General features: G+C 43.6%; 1 protein-coding gene across 1 annotated transcript in view; it reads left to right on the top strand.

Moving 5' to 3' along the window:
- Positions 1 to 11,359, top strand: part of ATOH8 (atonal bHLH transcription factor 8) — a 111,631-nt gene extending 100,272 nt beyond the window's left edge. Inside the window, exon 4 of the mRNA XM_030191068.1 lies at positions 9,036 to 11,359. Within this exon, the coding sequence (XP_030046928.1) occupies positions 9,036 to 9,041 (6 nt within the window). The 3' untranslated portion in view covers positions 9,042 to 11,359. The remainder of the gene's footprint in view (positions 1 to 9,035) is intronic.
- Positions 11,360 to 23,744: the final 12,385 nt, after the last annotated feature.

Below are 23,744 nucleotides of genomic sequence, written 5' to 3'. Positions count from 1 at the left end.
CCAGCTGACCTGGGAGCGTAAGGCATGACACAGAGCTTGAATAGGGACCTTCTGCAAGGCATTAGGCCAGCTGAACCTCCAGACCAGCGCTTTCTCTAATAAACTGGATTCTTCACAGAGATAGCAGTTGAGGGTTATTTAGTCAGTTATTGCTTCTAGTTGTGATCTCTTCTACTAATTCCCCAGTTAGAGCACATCTGATCCCTAAAGGAAGCTAAACAAACTTAGAGTGACTGCCAGAGGCAATTAATTATAGCTATTAAAGACTAGTTTATTTTGAATTAAATTAATTAATTTTTTTTAATGGGGATATGGCACTATCCCGTGCATCACTTCTTTAGAAAGCATGAGCTTCCGAAGTGTGTTTCAGAATTACAGTTAATTTTTGTTTATTTGGGATTTGCTATTCTGCCTTTCATAATAAGACTTCAAAGCGATTTACGTTCAAAATAAGCAGAGGGAAAAACTGGCGTTCCATAGACCTGACAGGATAGCATGCCAGTGCAAAGGAGAGAGAGAAAAGGGGGGTGGGATATGGTCACAGCAGAACTACCTTAGCAGGATGGAGTAGTAGGTGGAACAGAGGAGCTAGAGTTGCTGAAAGAGAACCAAATACAGGCCCTGCCAGACCCCCCCCCCCCCCCCCCCCAGTGACACCTGCATGTGTGAACAAGTGGGTTTGGAGGTCTGCCCTGAATTCTTGATTTTTGTTTCAGTAAACTTGTATTGAATTTTGTAGCAAGAAAACCGTAACAGTTGACACTACTCAGCCATAACATTCATCAACATTTTCAAAATTTTCATCCACCAATGTCCCAAAATTGCAATGAATTCCTTCCCCCCTGATTCCACCAGCCAGCTGTCTGTTGGTTCTTCAGATACCTGGTCTCCTCTTTACCCCTCCCACTCAGAACCCTCTTCCCATAAGCCCAGGGGTGTGCTGATAAATTTTTAGCAACAGGCTCTTTCTCAGGACATAGCCAACTCTGTAGTTGGAAGGGCCAGGGCTGGCCGGGGGGGGGGGGGGGGGGAGCAACACTTGCCTCTCTCTCCTCCCTCCCTTCGTGCGGACACGTAAGGCATACCTTTGCTGGCAGCCAGTAAATGGACTGCCACCACTCCCAACGTCTTGCTCTGAGCAGCATGCTGGAACTTCTCTCACATGCTCGAGAAGTCCCAGCCTACTGCCCAGAGCTGGAAACAAGGAGCGGGGAGCAGCAGTAGTCTATTTACTTGGCTGGAAGGGCTCAGCATCCCCACCAGCAAAGTAGAAGATAATTCAGCAGTGGGCCCAAGCCCACATTTTGGGAGCCAGTTGTTAAAGTAGCCATGGAGGGCCCTACTTTAACAACCGGCTCCCAAAATTCTTAAAAAACAACAACCGGCTCTTGCGAGCCTGTGAGAGCCTGCTCCAGCACACCACTGCATAAGCCCCTCCATTTTCCCTCCTTCCCCCTCTCTCCCCTCACCATCTCAGTGTTCTCTAAGCGTGTGACCCCAAGATTTTGAGCTGATGAGACAGGGAAGATGAGAGTTTTATTCACAGAAATAGAAAAGAAGAGGTGGCCATGTTCAGTTGCTGATGTATTTGTTTATCCCACTTCTGCTTGCCCGTAATCCACCCTACCAAACAATTTTTGAGTTGCTTACCACCTTCACCCCTCCTCTGATTACCCATGGTTAAGTACCACCAAGATACTAACCTAACACAGCCATGCAACAGCAAAATCTGCCTGCATTAGGGGTCCAAGACTGTCAATATGTCAAATTATAAACAGTGGGCTGGATGCTATAAATGGCTGCTGGAAAAAATTGGCGCTAAATGCGATTCTGTAAAGGATGCGCACTCTTTATAGAATCATGCGTAGCAATACCGGTAATTCCTGCGCCCTAACTTTGGGTGCCAGACTTTAGGCCTGCTGAAACCTGGTGTAAATGCTGTTGCCCAAGTTGGGTGCGCTAAACCATTATTCAGTAACAACGCATGCAACTTTTCGGAACATCCCTGCCAAACCTATGCCCCTCCCATGGCCACGCCTTCTTTTGAGATGTACGCTATGGGATTTGCAGCCAGATCTGCACGCAAATCCAAATTGGTGCCAGTTAACATCAATAATTGGTTGTTAGCATCCCATTATTGCTCATTAATGGCACATTAGCCAATTACATTGCATGCGTCTCGGAAGCATGCCCAAATTTGGGCACCATGTGTAGAATCTGGGGGGATGTCTCAGCAACATCTGGAATACTCCTGTTGTTTTAATGAATGTACACCTAAGCCAGTCTGATCTCATGTATTTTGTGTAAAAACCAAAATAAAAGAAGGTACCACTTATAGGACTGCCCCATATATGTGATCTTGAAATGATGGACACCTACTTATCTTTGCCAGGGCCAGGTCTGTTTCTGGCTATGGGTATGTAGGCATTTTCCTCCCCCTCTTCCCATGTTGTCTCCTCTGATTTCCCTCTGTCTTGCACTCTCCGCTGCCCCCTGCACTCGCTCTCCTTCCCCTTTTCCCTTTATTCACTCCCTTTCCCTCTTCCCCAGCTTCCTACCGCCTCCTTTGACAGCTGGCCAGTTGTCCACCACTGCCACAGGAAGCTTCCTGTCCTCTTCTTGTGCTAGTGGGGTAGGGTCTCTGCTGGCGCACTGCTGACATCTGTACCATAGCTGTAGCACACCTCTTCTTCTCTCTCCCGGCACATTGAAGATTGTACCACCACCACCCTTCACCTTTTCTTAATGCTATCGTGTTGTGGTCTCCATAGCACTGTTGTCTGTGCTGCCATCCCTGCTCATCTTCAGCTGGGAGGGCCTGTCTTCCTCACCACCCAGCTGCTTCCTGCCCCCTGGCCCCTTCTCTCCTTCTGACTTTATCTGTGGGCATGTTTGCACAAACCTAAATGTATGGATGGACAGACAGACAGTATTCAGCCCATGGTGGTAAGCCACTTCCTGCCGCAAACTGAACTAACCCCAGAAATTCAGTGCCAGGACATGTATGGCTCCAAGCATTGAATATCCCTGTATGTCTGCGGAACCAGAAGACTGGTGCTTGCTTAACTCAACGCATAATAGCTGACCTAATTTTATGAGTTTGCTTGGCCGGATAGTGGACTGAATATTGCCACTAACCAGCGAAGTTGATGCATCACCCTAACAGCTCCCAGCCCGCTCCTAACCTATTTGGTTATGGGCCGCAGAGCCGCCGAGAGATTGAGCCAGGCCACCGCTGCTGCCCCCCCCAGGACCCGCCCATAACCAGACTATAAAAACTGGGGGAACTGGAACCCAAAGTGGGGGTCACATTTTGCCCTACCTCCCTGCCCCCCGTCACAACTCCACATACCTTGGCTGGCGGGGGTTGGAACATAAAGACAGAACCGGGTGAACTTCTACCATCTACATTCCAGAAACATCAAATACCATGATCAAGTATATAATATCACGTTCATTGTTGATTTAATTATGAATTGATAATGAGTGTGACTGTAGGGCAGACTGGATGGACCATTTAGGTCTTTATCTGCCTTCACTTACTATGTTATTATATTATGGGGGCAAGATATCTCCTACACTATAACAGGATTTTTGTTAGGGGAGAATCCTAGCTGGGCAGTATCTTGCCAGTAAAGACAGGTTTTGAATGGGCTGTTATTGAATGCTAGAAGTGTTGTGGGCAGGTTTTGAAAAAGATCCTTTCCCCCTACAAAAGCAGAATGGTTGCAGAAACTATGGAAAGTAGTTTCCTTGGGCTCTGTCATCAGAAGTATAAATTTGACAGAGACTGAGCTCCTTTTATGGAATACTAGTAAAAAAGGCCCGTTTCTGACACAAATGAAACGGGCGCTAGCAAGGTTTTCCTCGGAGTGTGTATGTTTGGGAGAGTGTATGTGAGAGTGACTGTTTGAGAGTCAGAGTGAAAGTGTGAGTCCAATCCATGCTGCTCTGTCACCTGGCCCCTCCATTCATCCCTATCCAGCAATTCCCCTCTTCCTGAGTCCTGCCCTTCCAATCCATGCCCATCCATGCTCCTTTGTCACCTGCCCCCTCCATTCATCCCTATCCAGCAATTCCCATCTCTCCCTGAGGCCTGCCCTGCAATCCATATCCATCCATGCCCATCTGTCCCCTCCATTCATCCCTATCCAGCAATTCCCCTCTCCCTGAGTCCTGCCCTTCCAATCCATGCCCATCCATGCTCCTTTGTCACCTGGCCCCTCCATTCATCCCTATCCAGCAATTTCCCTCTCTCCTTGAGGCCTGCCCTCCCAATCCATGGCCATCCATGTTTCTCTGTCACCTGCCCCCTCCATTCATCCCTATCCAGCATTTCCCCTCTCTGCCTGAGGCCTGCCCTGCAATCCATATCCATCCATGGCCATCTGTCCCCTGCCCCCTCCATTCATCCTTTTCCAGCAATTCCCCTCTCTCCCTGAGCCCTGCCCTCCCAATCCATGGCCATCCATGTTTCTCTGTCACCTGCCCCCTCCATTCATCCCTATCCAGCATTTCCCCTCTCTGCCTGAGGCCTGCCCTGCAATCCATATCCATCCATGCCCATCTGTCCCCTCCATTCATCCCTATCCAGCAATTCCCCTCTCCCTGAGTCCTGCCCTTCCAATCCATGCCCATCCATGCTCCTCTGTCACCTGGCCCCTCCATTTTTCCCTATCCAGCATTTCCCCTCTCTGCCTGAGGCCTGCCCTGCAATCCATATCCATCCATGCCCATCTGTCCCCTCCATTCATCCCTATCCAGCAATTCCCCTCTCCCTGAGTCCTGCCCTTCCAATCCATGCCCATCCATGCTCATCTGTCACCTGGCCCCTCCATTTTCCCTATCCAGCAATTGCCCTCTCTCCCTGAGGCCTGCCCTGCAATCCATTTCCATCCATGCCCATCTGTCCCCTCTATTCATCCCTATCCAGCAATTTCCCTCTCTCCCTGAGTCCTGCCCTCCCAATCCATGCCCATCCATGCTCCTCTGTCCCCTGCCCCCTCCATTCATCCATTTCCAGTAATTCCCCTCTCTCCCTGAGCCCTGCCCTCCCAATCCATGCCCATCCATGCTCCTCTGTCCCCTGCCGCCTCCATTCATCCTTTTCCAGCAAGTCCCCTCTCTCCCTTCCATGACCCCCCCTCGCATCCATGCTCCTCTCTCTCCCATGTGGCAGCCTGGGCCGGCCTCTTCTCCCCCCCCCCCCCCCTTCGCATCCATGCTGTGGTTTCTCCCCTGCCCTCCCGCTCCCATTGTTGTAGTTTACTGGCCACCCTCTTCTCTCCCCCCAACATGCGTTTTTTTTTTTTGTTTCTTGTTTTTAAATGTACCTCCGTGGCGGTTCCGGCAGCGAAGCGTCAGGGAAGGAGGCGGCGCTCTCGACGTCTAGCCTTCCCTTCGCTGTGTTCCGCCTTCTTTTGACGTCATCCTTGACGTCAGAAGAAGGCGGAACACAGCGAAGGGAAGGCTAGACGTCGAGAGCGCCGCCTCCTTCCCTGACGCTTCGCTGCCGAGCGATGCGATTGTTTGTGTCATAGCTCCGCCCTCGACGTCATCACGTTTGACGCGTGGGCGGGGCAGACACAATGCGATCTCACCCCCTTCACTTTGCTAAGAGAGGCTTCAATAGAACGTTGGAGGTGCGTTTTATATAGAGAGATATGAAACAATCTACAGTTAGATAAGGACCAGCCTATCCAGGACTTACTCAGTTCCAACTAAGGTATGCATTTTTCAGTTTATTGTTCGATAGTTTGGATTGAGAGTTGCCAGAGGGTTGGGGAGGATGGAGAGAGACTATGTAAAAGATTTATGTCTGGACTAGACGGATGGGTGGGGACTGGGGTGATGGATAATGGTACTCTGTGTGTTTATATTTTGGGGGTCACCTGGAAGAGATCACATGTGTGACCCTGATTGTTGTTCTGTATAGGGGTTATAGTGATTTGGGTACCGAAATGATAGTTGGGGAGAAGTGGAATTCTTGTGGGGGGGGGGGGGGAGGAATAAAATATGCAAAAGTATAATGGAAACTGTCTGGTATTCATTATATTCCAGTTTTTTCTGATTTTATTGGTTGTATATGATACAGTTTTATTTTTTGAACTGTACTGGTGGTTTCTAAATAAGATAATAAAAAAAAAAGATTTATGTCTGGGCTATGAAGTATTACGTGCACTTCTTTCCCTTGTATTAGGTTTTGTTAGCCTGACCCAACATCAGGAATCAAGAGATATTTTCAAATACTGTAAGAGTTTATTAGATACTTGCTTCAGATGCTTATTGTTTCATCAGTTTGCTTTCTTTTGATGTCCTTTTAACCTTCACCAGTTTGAGTCAGCTCACGGAGTTTCAGATGTAGATAATGAGTGTGGTAGCCGTGTTAGTCCACTCTTAAGGTTATCAATAGAAATCAAACAAAATAAAACATGGAAAAGAAAATAAGATGATACCTTTTTTATTGGACATAACTTAATACATTTCTTGATTAGCTTTCGAAGGTTGCCCTTCTTCGTCAGATCGGAAATAAGCAAATGTGCTAGCTGACAGTGTATATAAGTGAAAACATTAAAGCATTGCTATGACAGTCTGACAGGGTGGGAGGATGGGGGTGGGTAGGAAGTATGCATGGGGACATCAAAGCATATCATTGATATTCTAACAGGATGGGTGTGGATAGGTGAGGGGAGGGTGATCAACAGAGACATACAGCTTTATGGTTTATATAGCCCATTATAAACCATAAAGCTGAATGTCTCTGTTGATCACCCCACCCCTCACCTATCCACACCCATCCTGTTAGAATATCAATGATATGCTTTGATGTCCCCATGCATACTTCCTACCCACCCCCATCCTCCCACCCTGTCAGACTGTCATAGGTAATGCTTGAATGTTTTCACTTATATACACTGTCAGCTAGCACATTTGCTTATTTCTGATCTGACGAAGAAGGGCAACCTTCGAAAGCTAATCAAGAAATGTATTAAGTTATGTCCAATAAAAAAGGTATCATCTTATTTTCTTTTCCATGTTTTATTTTGTTTGATTTCTATTGATAAGATGTAGATCATGAATGTTATGTTTATCACTAAAAACGTACCTGTTTAAAAAGGTATACCCTACCAATACAACATAAATGCCTATCTCTACAACACACCAAGATTAAAGTACGTAAAGGACATGACGCAACTCTTCCATTGTATGATTCCTGAATGTGGCGGTACCAAATGAACTTTATCTTACCACAACATCACTTTGTATTTGTTTACACCGGAGTCTGCAAACGCCGCTCCGGTACTATGTAAGCCACATTGAGCCTACAAATAGGTGGGAAAATGTGGGATACAAATGTAACAAATAAATAAATAACTTGGAAGTAGCCAATAGTGTTAAGATAAAGGGTCATGGATTTGATATACCGCCTTTCTATGATTTACATTTATAAAAGGTATTTTCTCTATCCGTAGTGGGCTCACAATCTTTTTCTTTTGTTGTTGGTTTTTTTTTTGTTTGTTTTTTACCTGGGGCAATGAAAGCTTAAGGGGGTCTTTTACTAAAGTTTAGCTCAAGATAATCTGCAGCATGGCCCATTTTATTCCTATGGGTCCTGCTGTAAATAACTTGAGCTAAGCTTTAGTTAAAGACCGCCTCAGTGACTTGCTCAGTCACAAGGAGCAGCAGTAGGAATCAAACCCAGCTCCCCAGATTCTCAGCCCACTGCACTAACCATTAGGCTCAGATTCTGTGAAGATGGTGATAAAGTAGTCGAGGAGTAAGATTTGTCTTCGCCCAGAAATTGTAGGATGTCTTCTCAGTTCTTTTTGTCTGGGATCACTTTACCTTTTGCAGCTGGCATGCATCTCCATCACAGGTGACATAAAAAGTGTGGAATGTTACGGGACTTTTCCTGTGGAATTCTCCATTAGGAGTTGTTTTTATCTTTGCCAGCACTCTCCTTGTGCTTTCAGAACACAAAAAAACCCCCATTTTATATCATTTGTAGTATAACTAGCAGAGGTGAACTATGAACTACGACCTAACCCACAACCTGGCATATTACAGTAGGAATTCAGCTTTCCTGATACGTAAAAAGAGAATACCATATTTACCCATCATAAAACAAAACCAATAAATACAACTCGTTAGAAATTATGTAACAGTAGCCTAAATGTTAGAGTGGCAGACTGCACTAGGGTTCAAATCCTGCTTTGCCCACTGATGCATTTTGAACATGCCACTTCTTGTGCTCCTGATTTTAATGTGCCTTGAGCTCAGATATGGAAAAGGGTGACATTTAAATTTAGAATACAAATTTTATCAGGCTTAAAAACTCCAGGTAAGCTTCCAGTTCTACTTTGCCGTGAGCCAAGCTTTGAACTGTCACAGCAACATGTAAGTGATACCCTGCCACACAGATACTGGTCTTTGGCCCCTGAGTGACTTATGCTGGAATTGTGTTTGGCCTTTAGTCAGGCTCCAGTACCATTTTTATAAACAACTAGTAAAAAAAGGCCCGTTTCTGAAACAAATGAAACAGGCGCTAGCCAGGTTTTCCTTGTAGTGTGTATGTTTGAGTGAGTGTGTGTGTGAGAGTGACTGTGTGAGAGAGAGAGAGTGACTGTGCGATTGTGTGTCAGAGAGAGATTGTGTTTGTGTGCTTGTGTATCTGTGAGTGAGTGTGTGTGTTTCAGAATGACTGTGTGCGAGTGCATATGTGAGACACAGTGAGTGTAAGAGAGTGAGTGTGTTGCCCCCCCTCTCTCCCCCCCTCTTATGATAGCTAAAGTAGCATCCCTTCCCTTACGGGCGAGGGCAGGGCAAACACTCAAGGGCAAATTTTGATCTACACCACCACAGATTTAGAATGTTGGGACTTATGGAGGCTTCATTAGAATGTTGGAGGTGTGTTTTATATATAGAGATTATGTGGGTGAATACGTCTTGCTGTTTAAAATTCTTAGGGGTGAGAGAAAAAAAAAACTTGAAATAAGCTCATCTTATATTCATATCTTTGATCTTATTTCTTTTAGGAGTAATACCGCTAAGGAGTAAGTCAGCAGAACCTCTCCGTCATGTTCCAAGAATCCGGTCTTCACAGAGAATGCGTCATAAATAGAGGAACTCATGTGGCTTCTTATTGAGACACTCGAGGGGGGCCATTGGCTTTCTGACTTTCTGTCTCTGGGAAGAGAGAACTGCTTTTATGGGTTTTTTGTGTAAAAGAGAGCAAGCCCACCAGCTAGTGTGTGCAATTTATTTAGCACTTTTCCTCTCTGTTACGCCAAGAAATTTTCATTTTGTGTTTTTCATGGCAATTTGGTACTTTGCCAAAGACTTAATGAAACTTTTACACTGTGGGCCTGATTGTGTGAGGATTTTCCATCCCTCTGGTCAATCAGGCAGTTTTTGCTGTTACATTATCACTTTCCTAGCCAAATAAATGAGGGCAGGCTTAACATTACCCACAATACATCTATATTTCCAAATCCTTCTTTATATGTCTGTTACATACCTTCCATCTGTTGTTGTTCCTGATCACAGCCTGGAAACAGGCAGTACAGGCTGCAGTAATTAGATGCCCAGTGTCACTGAGTACACCGATCCTGCCTGACCAGTAATTGCCTGATTTTCTTTACTCCTATGATTTATCGTGTGCCTCAGGATGAGAATGTGGACTTGAAGAAAAAGCTGCAGGAGGAAGTGGGCTTTGCTTTCAGCAAGTTCCGTGTAACCCAAAGAAAAGGTTGCAGCAAGGTGTTGCACAGGAGTCTCAGCATTGCACAGTTATGTGGAACTAGCAAACTGGGGAAGTGCATAATGTGAATACATTCAAATTCTATACCTTGTGCTTCAAATTGAAGTATAAAAAAAAAACTGGAGAAAACATTGCTTGGAATAAGCAGATTTTTGAGGTAATGCAATTCAAGTGCAGACATTTGCTTAGCACAGGGGAAGGATGAGACCGCCTTCTCTTACAGCGGTAAATTCAGCCTAGTGCAAATGCTGCTTCCCCTCTGGCTCTGGCTTTCAGGATATCCACAATGAATATTTGAGATGTATTTGCATACATTAAATCTCATTTATACATTACATACATTTATAGATCGTAAATATTACTGGGCCACCTCCAAACTGCCAAAAAGACCTGGTTGGCTTCTGCAGTCAGCTGATACCAAACTCATCTGCCCTCCACTAACTTGCAAAACAGGTCAAGTTTTTTTGGGGGGTGTTATGGCCTGTTGGTACTACCAGGCTTTCTGTGTGGCTTGTAATATCTCAACTTGAAAAGTCTGCCTTTCTCCTCATGTTCTTCTACTTCACGGTTGAACTTGCAGTCTCTTCGCATGGTCTGGGTTAATTTGCACTTCCTTCTGGAGCAGGAGGCAGAACTGAAGAGGAGTTTTTGATGCAATAGAGGACCCTACAAGTATGTTGGATGGCTTCCCAGGTGTGTGTCTTTGGGAATTGTCCATAGATTGTGCACAATGAATAGTCATGAGAGATATTTTTATATGTTAACCTCATTCATAAGAGCTAATATATGCAAATTTAGCTCTACATTATTCATTGTGGATGCCCTAAAAGCCAGACTAGGTGAGGGAGAGCAGATGTTTGTAGGATTAGTATCTGTATCCTAAAGATTTTAGGGCCTGTTTTATAAAGTCGCACTAGTAATTTCTGCGTGGTAATTGAGAGGAAGCACATAGGAATTGAATAGGCTTCCTCTCATTTACCGTGCAGGAATCAGTAGCATGGCTTTGTAAAAGAAGCCCTTAGATATTAGGAAAAGCGTAAAATTGAATAGCTTTATTCCCTTCAGCCTACGCCCCAAGGATTGAACACTTCTGTGGGAACCTGGTGGTAATAATGTGTACATTTCACAAACTGTCTTCTTAACATTATGTTTTCCTATACAAATTTACTTATCTGATTACAGCCTTTTCTATAAAGGCTTCTAGCTATAATTTCAAAGTTTTTCAAACATCTTTATTGTACAAGGTCACATTTTAGATATGAGTTCCATGTTTAATGAATGAACAAGACTTTTCTGTTATTCACTTTGAAATCATGTAGTGTTCCTGAAAACAACCATGCCAGCACAGCAGCCGTAGGATGAGAATAAGCATATTCCTTCAGGTTTATGTGATCTAAGTTTAAACCTTCATTTTGACCTTACTTATAATATCTGTGACTGAGGCTGATGGACTGAACTTGCATAATTTTTCCCTGGGTTACTGGCCGTTTTTGCCTTATTAGGTACAAGCCGCATCCTGTAGCTGAACATCACAAACAATTTAATTTGCATTGTCAAGGCTGTTGCATCACATGATAAACAGAAAATTGTTTCCCTTTGTGCAGTGTCAGCGTTGTTTTTGTTTCGCTTTGATTTTTTTGTTTTGTTTTGCAAAAATACTCTGTGAAGCCTTTCTGTTTCCCATTTATGTGAAATGCATGAATTTGAATTGCAGCAGCCCACTAATTTGGAATTCACGTGTAGTTGACCATCATCCTAATTCTAAAAAAGTCACCAAAAATTGTGCACGCAAATTTGAGTGTGCACCCAATTTGCATGTGCAATTTAAGTGAATAATGAGCAAATTAGTGCCAATAATTGGATTTTTAACAAGCAATTATTGGCACTAATTAGATATAATTGTTAGTTATGGGATAGATTCTATATATGGTACCTGAAAAATCCGCAAGGGAAACAAAAATCTGCCTAGGTGTATTCTGTAAAGTACACCTAAATTTTATAGAATACGCTGAGTGGCTCTCTAAGTGGCCAAATTTGGTCTCATCCATTTAGGCCATGTTTTACTTGGTGTAAATCCCAACACCTAAATTAAGTGCAGATCGGGTGTATTCTATAACAGTGCACTTAGATTTTAGAAACTCCTTCACTCTACCCCTGGCCATTCTCCTTTTCAACTACGCGACTTAGAATTTAGGCGCATTATGTTATAGAATACACTTAGTGAGTTCTGCTTGTAAATTTCAATGCCAATTACTGTTGATAATTACTTGTTAACATCCAATTAACAGCGCTGATTAGCTAGTTAACCAATTAAATTATGCACATTGTTATAGAATGCGCTTCGATTTCTGTGCATAAATTCAGGTGCCATATATAGAATCCTGGGGTATATGTATAAATTTAGGCATGGGATCCATGCCTAAATTTTACATGCACCCCAAAAAGGGGCACGGAAATGGGAGGGTTGTGGGCATTTTGGGGCGGAGCATAGGTGTGGTTTTCAGTTACATGCGTAATTAGGGAACTGTGTAAATTTAGGCTCGGTCGTTTGCACCATGTTTTCATTGGTGTAAAAGGCAGTGCCTAAATTTACATGCAACCCCAGTGCCTAAGTGGTATTCTTTAAACCGTGCCTAACTTTAAGCTCGGTGTATAAAATAGCACTTTTTTTGGCACTGATTGTTTTGGCGCTACATCAGTGGTGTAGCTATGTGGGGGCCTGGGCCCCCATTGATTTGGCCCTGGACCCCCCTGCCGATGACCATCTCGACCCCCCCCCCTCTCCGCCAACCCGCCGTCGCCTACCTTTGTTGGCAGGGGGACCCCAACCCCCGCCAGCCGAGGTCATCTTCTTCCAGCGCAAGGCTTCATTCTGTTTCTGAGTCTGGTGCAGGACATTCCGCCAGCAAAGATAGGAGGGGGAGGGTGGGCAGCAGGAGGGGAGTCGAGAGGTCATCAGCAGGGGGGGTCGGTGGCGCCGGGGGCGGGGCTAAAATGTGCCCCCTCACCTCGGGCTCTGGACCCCCCTCCCGCTGAAGTCTGGCTGCGTCCCTGCGCTATATATATAGAATTCACCCCTATATGTGGACATTTACTACACATGCGCCTCCTTCTGCAAAAGGGGCTTTATGTATTCAAAAATTTGGGCATTTTTTGCACATTTGCCAGTGGTTTTCCAGGTAGTCTTTAACATGCAAAATCCTTTTTATGAAAGAGGTTTTCACTTTACTACATCAGCCCCCTTGAAACATCAACATTAAGAAGCAAACTAAGGGGCCCTTTTCCTAAAGCTTAGCATGCACTAAGTGCCATGTGACCCATAGGTATAAAATAGGACAAGCAGCATTTAGCACATGCTAATTTCCATTAGCAAACACTAAGCTTTAGTAAAAAGGCCTCTGAGTTTGAAATAATTACATTTGTTCCTGAAAAACAATTTGTGTAAAGTTTTTGAAAGCACCTCTTACAAACCTCCTACCATCTATATGAATCTTTAAAAAACTAAAAAACAGTACTGCTGGGCTGATCCTCATCAGAACCTCATATAGGCGTCATGCTGTCACATATGACTTATGAGCACAGCTTCAACCACTGAACAATTGATAGAGGAAGAAAGTATTTTAAAACAGTCCAATATTCAAAAGCACATACTGCTATCTCTGAATTTCCAGCAGCACCATCGAATAGTACTGCTGAAAATTCATACAGACTATATGCCTGCACTATCTTGATGACAGCAATCTTTCTAAATCAGAGCTTGTAGCCCATGCCAATCTTCTGGATGCTATTTAAACTAGATCTGTTTCTCTCTTTCTAACCCTTTAATCAATGGATTTTGGCTCTCATGGAGGCAGACTACTAAGTTTAGCCAAAAATTCCAGGCTCTCCAGTGCCTTCCTGGTCCTGCACTCTGAGGAGCCCTTTTACAAAGTCGCATGGAACTACTGCCCGTCTACCGCATGCCCGGGGTGGTAACTCCATTTTCGACGCACAACCAAAACACGTGGTAGAAAATATTTTCTTTTTTTTCTACCGCGTGACGCTTTCCCCGGCGGTAATTGGCAGTTTCCGTGCGCTAGACAATTACCGCCTGGTTAGCGCGTGAGACCTTACCGCTAAGCCAGTGGATGGCAGGAAGGTCTCAGGGCAAAAATGGATGCACGCTGGTTTTAATTTTGCCGCACATCCATTTTCGGCCACAAAAAAAAATGCCTTTTTTCCAGGCGCGCTGAAAAATGGATTTGCATGCATCCAAAACAGGTGCCTACACCAGCACAGGCCACTTTTAGCCGTGCCTTAGTAAAATGGCCCCGAGTGCTTTGAAGGCAGCAGTGTTTGGCCATGCTCTCCTGCTTGCCTCTGGAGATGAGATCACAGGCCCTTGCATTTTAAAATGTTTACTATTACAGTGGCACACGTCAAAGGAATGTGCAAAAGGAGGATGCCGTGCGCCTTCTTGTGCCTCCTGATGACACCTTTAGTTCCAGGACTTTCCAATTTTTGACCTTTACAACTTGTTTCTGTCTGTCTGACCCTTGGGATTTGTCTTGCCTTCAATATTTTGGTCTTATGGAGATGAAAGTATCCCTCCAAGGCAGTCTGTCGCCATCCTGTGCAAGTAAGATGCCCTTCTACTTTAATTCCAGTCCAGCACCCTAATTTCCATCTCTTTTTGTCAGTCTCATAGGATAGGACTTTAGTGTTCGTTCTTTGTGGCGTAAGGTTCATCTTATCATGAACTTATACCTTGATATTCTGTACCTCATAGCTTCCTGGGGATGAAATGCTCTATCCAGTGTGAGTTTTCTAGCAAAAAAGGTGCCGGTACTCAAATGCTAGGCAACTCACCAGGGGTGGGGGTGATCACTGAGAAACCCACCCCACAATAGCCAGGACCCTGCAACCAGTCACAGAATCTATGACAAGGAAGAATTGGTGTGTAGAGCCTGATCTCTTTCATTAAAACGTGGGGTCCATGAGTCAATTTTAGCAGTGCCCCCCAAGTACCCCCTCAAAAAAAAAGCCCTGGCTCTTTCTGAACCAAGCCTGTCTTCCAGGGTTTAAATTTTTATATGTTAACCATGACTCCAGGAAGGGGAGGAGTAGCTTGGCTGTAATTCATACTATTTGTTTTGGACCATTTACACAGAAACTATACTTTTTTTCCCCTGCTTGTTTATCAGCCCCCTTCCAGTGTCCCCTCAATCAATATAGATTTTATGTGAACTAATTTCTTCCGAAACGATGAAGTCCCCTACTCTGATTCTTTTAGGTGAGTTCAGGGTTCATGAGGTCTTTTAACCCTCCATTGTCCCAGGTACAAAATGAGTACCTGTATATAATATGTAAACCGATTTGCTTGTAACAATAGAAAGGTAGTATATCAAATCCCATCCTCTTTCCCTTTCTTGTCTTCTAACGCCCATCATCTTAGCCATGACAACTCCAATACCTTTTCTAGTTTTAATTTACTATCATCCCTGTTTCTGGAAGACAAGGTTTCCGCTATAGCCTGCCAAACGGGCCCTTTTATGAAAGGGTTGCCACACAGCAACCTGGAACTACCAGCAGCCCAATGTGGCCACCATCGGTAGTTCTGCCTCAAGCGTGCGCCATTTCTGGTGCACTGGAAAATATTTTTATTTGTACCGAGGCACTAAGCTGGCGGTAATTGGGAGCAGCGCATGCTGCCTAGTTACCATCGGGTTACCGCAGGAGCCCTTATCGCCACCTCAAGGGTGGGAGGGGGATAGGGGGGAGGAGAGGGTCCTGGAACTTGGAGAAGAGGGAGGGAGGCAGGTAGAGGGCATGGAACTCAGAGGGGAGGGGAGGGGGGCCTAGACATCGGAGGACGGAGAGAGGGAGGGGGCTCTGGAACCTTGCTAGCGCCCGATTCCTTTCTGTTGGAAACGGGCCTCTTTTACTAGTAAGTACATAAGTATTGCCACACTGGGACAGACCAAAGGTCCATCAAGCCCAGCATCCTGTTTCTAACAGCGGCCAATCCAGGTCACAAATACCTGGCAAGATCCCAGAAAAGCTCAATACATTTTAAGATGCTTATCTCAGAAATAAGCAGTGGATTTTCCCAAGTCAATTTAATAATGGTCTATGGACTTTTCCTTTAGGAAGCCGTCCAGGCCTTTTTAAAATCTTGCTGAGCTAACCACCTTTACCACATTCTCTGTCAACTAATTCCAGAGTTTAATTACACGTTGAGTGAAGAATAATTTTCTCCAATTCATATTAAATTTACTAATTTGTAGTTTCATCACATGAAATCGCATTTATTCAGAAAATTCCTTCCTGCTGAACCGACCTAGCCACACAGATCAGTGGAAGACCTATGGGCCCTTTTGCAAAGATGCTTAAGGGCCTAAGCACATCCAGCATGTGCCAAATCAGCATTACCCCCTGGCAACCATGTGCCCCGGGTGGTAATTCCACATATGGCACATGCAGAAAGCACACAGTATAAAATAATTTTCTTTTTTTTCTCCCGCAGGGGCATTCCTGGCAGTAATCGGCAGTTGGAACATGCTGGACAGTTACCAAGTCTGGGTGGTGTTAAGGGTTCAGGCCATAAACAGATCTGTGTTGGTTTTCATTTTGCCGCACGTCCATTTCCCAGCCCCCCCAAAAAACGTTTTTCCAGACTCAGTGGAGAAATGGTCCAGCACGTGTCCAATACATGCATCCACACTACCACAGGCCACTTTTTGGCATGCCTTTGTGAAAGGGCCCCTATATGAATATGACAATGGATAGAACTGAAATAGGCTTCCAACACTCCAAATACCTCAAACGTTCAACATATCCACTTAGATAAACCACATACAGCCTGTCAAATACAAGATAACCTTAAACCTCAATGTTCTATATAAACTGTAATATTGTTCTGTTTAAACTGTAACCAACTTACTCTAAACTCCTGTAAACCACATTGAACCTACCAATAGGTGGGAAAATGTGGGATACAAATGCAGAAATAAATAAAATAAAAATAGTTTATCTAGGGCGTTGACAACCTCAGAATTCTCCTTTAACTTTTTTTTCTCCAGTCTCAAGTCTTACACGATGGGCTTCTTCTAATGTTTCAGATTTTTGTACAAAACTTCTATAAGTTGTTTAAGAGAAGACATATTTGATGAGCAACTTACAATCATCACCTCCAATCTGGTCAGAAGACCCCAAATAGATCCAAAGGTTACTTCCTCAGAACCTACTGTAATAAAGAGGGAAGTACTTTTGACAGTCTGACATAGATCTTAATTCTTCTTGAGGTTGTGAGGTTAGTGATGAATTTCACCTCTCTGGAGATGTTCCCATGCCAGCTGCCTCCAAACCAACCCCAGCTGGTTGCAGTGGACTGACAGCAGGAGGATCTGGTTTGGCAGTTAGGTTTGCCACATGAAGTACACACAGGAAATTCAATACATTAGTATTTAACTTTCAAAAAGGAGACTATGATAAAATGAGGCAAATGGTTTAAAAATAACTTAGAGGAACAGTTGCAAAGGTCAAAAATTAACATCAGGCCTAGATGCTATTAAAAATACCATCCTGGAAGCCCAGACCAGATCTATTCCATGTATTTAAAAAGGAGACAGGAAAGCCAAACAACAGCTAGCATGGTTAAAAAGTGAGGTGAAGGAAGCTATTAAAGCTGAAAGAAAATCCTTCAGAAAATGGAAGAAGGATCCAACTGAAAATAATGGAAAACAGCGTAAGGAATGGCAAGTCAAATGCAAAGCACTGATAAGGAAGGCAAAGAGAGACTTTGAAAAGAAGATTGCTTTGGAGGTAATTAGGTATATTAGAAGCAAGAAGCCGGTAAAAGAAACAGTTGAACCTCTAGATGACCTTTTTAAATACGGAATAGATCTTGCCTGGGCTTCCAGGATCTTATATGAGACTGGAAGACTGGGCAACCAAATGGCAGATGACGTTTAATGTGAGCAAGTGCAAAGTGATGCATGTGAGAAAGAGGAACCCAAACTATAGCTATGTATTGCAAGGTTCCACATTAGGAGTCACCGAGCAGGAAAAGGATGTAGGTGTGATTGTTAATGATACGTTGAAACCCTCTGCTCAGTGTGCAGCGACATCTAAGAAAGCAAATAAAATGTTAGGAATTATTAGGAAAGGATTGGAAAACAAAAATGAGAGAGTTATAATGCTTTTGTGTCACTCCATGATGCAACCGCACCTCGAATACTGCATGTAATTCTAATCACCGCGTCTCAAAATTAGATATTTGGAATTAGAAAGGGTGCAGAGAAGGATGCCGAAAATAGTAAAGGGAATGAGATGACTTCCTTATGTGGAAAAGCTAAAGCATCTAGTTTAGGGTCCCTTTTACCAAGCTGCAGCAAAAAGTGGCCTGCGCTAGAGTGGACGCATGAAATTGGTGCTCGCTGGACCATTTTATTTTACCAAGGTGGGTAAAAAGGCCTTTTTTTAATGGGGGTAGTAAATGGCAGTACACTAAAATTAAAAGTAGCACATGGCTATTTACTGCCTGAGTCCATATTGCCACCTATTTACTTGGCGGTAAGCGCTCACGGAGTAATGTGGCCGTGCTGCCAATTAGCACCGGGAACGCCCCCGCAATTGTAAATAGAAAATTATTTTCTACCACAGGAGACGGTGCATGCCAAATTCCGAATAACCGCCAGGTGCCCTGGTGGTAGTGTCAATTTGGCACACGCTATCCACGCATTAGCCCTAAGGCTGCTTAGTAAAAGGGTCCCTAATATACCACCTTTATAAAGTCAAAGCTGTTTGCTATAATTAAAAAGAATAAAATAATCACACTACAAATAAGTCAAAAGAGAAAGAAAAACAGTAAGACAAGGGTAAATTGCGATAGTCCTTTTGCCGCCACCTGCCCAGTTCATCCACTGCTCTAAGAGCTATCGGAGAAGGCTTTAGTAGACAAATAGGTCTTCGAGGCTATTTTGAAGTGCTGGTAAGATTGTTCAGTACCAAGCATGAATTGAACGGAATTCCATACAAATGGAATAGTTAACTGTTTACTAGTTGAGTACATAAAGGTGTATACGAGACAATCAGGGTAAGAAGGACTTTGAGAAGAAAGGACTTTATGGGTCAGAGTCAGAATTGTATATTGAATACGAAATGGAGTTGGGAGCCAATGATATTGTTTAAGAACCAATGTAATGCGATCAAAGCAATGTGCCCCAGAAAAAATAGGAAACATTATAGTAGTCTAATTTAAATGTTAGTAGAGCATGAAGAAGTATAGAGCAAGCGTCAGAGTCAAGAAAAGGACATATTGTGTGAATAGAACCTGAAGAAAAGAAACACAAAAACTACAAATGAGATTTGAGGAGAAAAGAAGAGTTGGGAATCCAAGATAAGCCCTAGATATTTAAAAGGGTCTACGAGTTGAAGAGAACCCCCATGGATCGAAAGTAAAATAGAAGGATGTGATATATACCCATGATTTGCTTCATACCCTCTTGGCATGATGAAGTTGGAAAAGAGATGGCTGAAGGGAGATATGATAGAGGTCTATAAAATAATGACTGTAACGGGTAGACGTGAATCACTTATTTACTCTTTCCAAAAATACTAGGAATAGGAGGCACACAATGAAGCTACAAAGTACATTTAAAACGAATCAGAGAAAATATTTCTTCACTCAATAAACTCTGGAATTCGTTGCCAGAGAATGTAGTAAAAGCAGTTAGCTTAGCGGGGTTTTAAAAAAGGCTTGGATAGCTTCCTAACAGAAAAGTCCATAAGCCATTATTAAAATGACTTGGGGAAAATCCACTGCTTATTTCTAGGATAACTATGAATTGATTCAAGACCGACACTCTGTCCCATATAGTACAATATCACAAAAATCCACAGAGTGTGTACATGCAAATGTAATAGTCTTAGATAATTCTAGACTAAAGTGAAGGAGAGTCTCATATACAATGCTCAGTAATATTGCTTTCACTCAATAGGTGAATACATTACATATATTCATGTTATAATCATGGACTCTACCTCCACCAACCTCATTACAATGTACAAGCCAGCACACATCAAAGCCTAGGGCAACAATCGGAACTGGTGGCACTCCCCCTTGACAAAGTAAACACGAAACGGGAACCTGTCGGGGTTTCAAGAGCGCACCAATCTGCCTAAGATAAGTGCAGTGTGTTTGGAAAAAGCAGAGCAAGTCTTTTTTGCTATTGTAATGAGGTTGGTGGAGGTAGAGTCCATGATTATAACATGAATATATGTAATGTATTCACCTATTGAGTGAAAGCAATATTACTGAGCATTGTATATGAGACTCTCCTTCACTTTAGTCTAGAATTATCTAAGACTATTACATTTGCATGTACACACTCTGTGGATTTTTGTGATATTTCTAGGATAAGCAGCATAAAATGTATTGTACTATTTTGTGATCTAGCCAGGTACTTGTGACCTGGATTGGCCAATGTTGGAAACAGGATGCTGGGCTTGATGGACCTTCAGTCTGTCCCAGTATGGCAATACTTATGTACTTACATATAAAATCTATAAGCCATTATTAAGATGGACTTGGGAAAATCCACTGCTTATTTCAAGGATACTGCCAACAAATGCAGCTACACTCTACTTATACTAATGTCAACACACACAAAATTAGAAGAGAACTACCGGGAATACCAGTATATCGGAGGTTTGAGGGCAAAGTCTCATTTCAATGTTGCAGCTACTTTTGTATTACTGCTGCAGTTTTATAATCATAGACTTGAACCCAACATCCTTCCGCTGGTCTTCACTAGTAGCTAACCATTTTTCTCAATTTATGTTTTTTTTCTTTTTAACTTTTTACTTTTTCTTTTATGCTAACTACTAGCGCATTAATTATCTAAATAGTCACTTATCTTGCATCTGAATGCCGTCAGACAAGCACACTCCAACAGGAGCCTGTTTCGCCCTCCTGGCTTTTTCAAGGGGAACTGCAACCTGCTGTCTCGGACTGCAAGATGTCTACTCGCCAACTTCTTCTTGCTATTTCAAGGATAAACAGCATAAAATCTGTTTTTCTCTTGGGATCTTGCCAGGAACTTGTAACCTGGATTGGCCACTGTTGAAAACAGGATACTGGACTTGATGGACCTTCGTTCTGATCCAGTATGGCAATGCATGCTTATGTTCTTATGTCTTTATCTCCATGTTTTTGCTGTAAATCTTCAAACAGACGGTTTACCCCCTTTCTGAACTAGTGGCATTTATTTATTTTAAAATATCTGTAACCCATAGAGTGACAGATTTGGAGGAGTTAAGAACCAGATGGTTAGATGAAAGTCATAGATCAATAGAATCAAGGCGATTGCAAGGATGAAAGATCGGGCGTCATAGAATTGTGAGTAGAAAATAAAAGAATATCATCTGCGTAGATATAAAATCTAAGTCCAGCATTTTGAATCAATAGAGTCAGAGGAGATAAGAAAATATTAAATAAAAGAGGAGAAAGAACAAAACCACAAAACAAAGGGTGAACTGCAGAATTACCCTGAAGGGTCTGAAATACGTATTCACAATTTGTAAGAAAGAATGAAAACCAAGAGAGAACAGTACCAGAAATAGCCATAGAAGAAAGCTGGGAGAGAAGCAGATCATTATTACCCAAGTCAATGGTGGCTGTTAAATCAAATGATACCAATAAGACAATATTACCACTATCAAATGCCGTGTGTATGTAATGAGAGAGATTTGCATGCACTGCCTCCACTGCATGCAGATCTTTCTCATGAATATTCATTGTGGATATACCAAAAACTTGAGTGGCTGGGGTGCCTCCAGGACCGGGTTTGGGAGCCACTGCTTAAGACCAAGATCACTTAGGTGTTGGTTTGTAGGAAGGATGAAATGTGCTCTGGCTAGGCTTTTCCCTCTGTCATCCCACAGAGTTGGGAGGGGGGCTTCTCTCCTTTTTGGCTGTTGCCTTTCCTATAGCGATCTCAACAGCAGCATGCCATCTAAAAGAGGTGACACATTAAACAAAGCACATAACTCCCTCCTTACACTCTGAAGTCATTATTTTAGAAACGTATCCGCATGTCAATAGCAGCATTTACATTTGTAGATCATATACACTCAAATACTGATTTCAGACAGCTGCTATTTGCATGAGGGATATGCATGCACACCATATAGAGATTTCAAGAGAATGTGGTTTGGGCAGACTAAAACCTACAGAAATATTCCCCATTTTACAAAAGGAGTAAATGTGTACGGGGGAAAAATTCCCACATCAAGATTTACACCTGCTCAAAGGCACATATAGGTTTCTAAAAAGTGCTCACTTCAACCAGAGCTGTACAAGAGAATAATTTTGCTTAATCCCATATAGTTCATGTCTACCTCCAAAATTAGACTAACTTAAAACTGTGGCCTCACTACTTATTTGGTGGCACTTACACATGTATATAACCCCAGGGTCCAGCGCATGATAGCTCATTCCACTGAGCCTAGACAGCTTCTCCAGCCCTCTCAATCACAAAACCCAGGACACGTGGAGGAGCATAATCGAACGGTGGTGCCCATCTATAAGGGCGCCTCTGAGGACGGCCCCGTAAAGAGGCATCCCCGACCGTATTATCAAAAAAAGATGGGTGGCCATCTTTCGTTTCGATAATACAGTCGGGGGTGACCAAATCTCAACATTTGGGCCGCCCTTAGAGATGGCCGCCATTCCATTTCGCCGATAATGGAAACTAAGGACGGCCATCTCAAAACCAGCCAAATCCAAGCCATTTGGTCATGAGAGGAGCCAGCATTTGTAGTGCACTGGTCCCCCTGACATGCCAGGACACCAACCGGACACCCTAGGGGGCACTGCAGTGGACTTCACAAATTGCTCCCAGGTGCATAGCTCCCTTACCTTGGGTGCTGAGTGCCCCCAAAACCCCCCAAAACCCACTACCCACAACTGTACAACACTACCATAGCCCTTAAAGGGTAACGGGGGCACCTAGATGTGGGTACAGTGGGTTTCGGGTGGGTATTGGAGGGCTCCCATTTACCACCACAAGTGTAACAGGTAGGGGGGGATGGACCTGGGTCCGCCTGCCTGACGTGCACTGCAGTACTCACTAAAAACTGCTCCAGGGACCTGCATAGTGCTGTGATGGAGCTGGGTATGACATTTGAGGCTGGCAAAAAAATGTTTTTAAATTTTTTTTTTGGGTGGGAGGGGGTTGGTGACCACTGGGGGTGTAAGGGGAGGTGATCCCCGATTCCCTCCGGTGGTCATCTGGTCAGTTGGGGCACCTTTTTGAGGCTTGGTCGTGAACAAAAAGGGACCAAGTAAAGTCGGCCAAATGCTCGTTTTTGTCTACCATACATCCATCCCATTTAGCCTTTGTTTTATGCAGCCCTAACCCCCCCCCCCCCCCCCCCCCCCCCGGTCTTTCATTCGTGAACACAGAGCTAAAATAATCGTTAAGCAGTTCAGCTTTATCCTTATCATCTTCCACATATTTCTCTCCTTCAGCTTTGAGCCTCACAATGCTATTATGGCACTTCCTCTTGTCACTTACATATCTGAAAAAGGTCTGGTCCCCCAATTTTACCGTATTAGCTATCTTTTCCACCATTTGCCGCTTCGCTTTCCTGAAAGCTTTTCCAGCTTCTCTTCGCTTATTTAGGTATTCTCTCCTGTCTTCATCTTTCTAAGTCGTCTTATAACGAGCAAAGGCTAGCCTCCTTTCCCTTATCTTTTCAGCTACTACATTCGAGTACCAGAGAGGCCTTCTTTTCCTCTTACTTTTATGTAATTTTCTAACATAAAGGTTAGTTGCCTTTAATATAGCTCCTTTCAGTCTTGTCCATTGCTGTTTTGCATCCTTCAGCTGTTCCCATCCCGCTAACTGTTCCTTGAGAAATTCCCCCATCTCGGCAAAGTTAGTTCCTTTGAAATCCAGGACCTTCAATCTTGAATGAGCCCTCTTTTCTGTTTTAATAT

Source organism: Microcaecilia unicolor, chromosome 2 (genome assembly GCF_901765095.1).
Source record: "Microcaecilia unicolor chromosome 2, aMicUni1.1, whole genome shotgun sequence".
Taxonomy (NCBI): Eukaryota; Metazoa; Chordata; class Amphibia; order Gymnophiona; family Siphonopidae; genus Microcaecilia; species Microcaecilia unicolor.
This window is presented reverse-complemented; position numbering and strand designations above follow the sequence as displayed.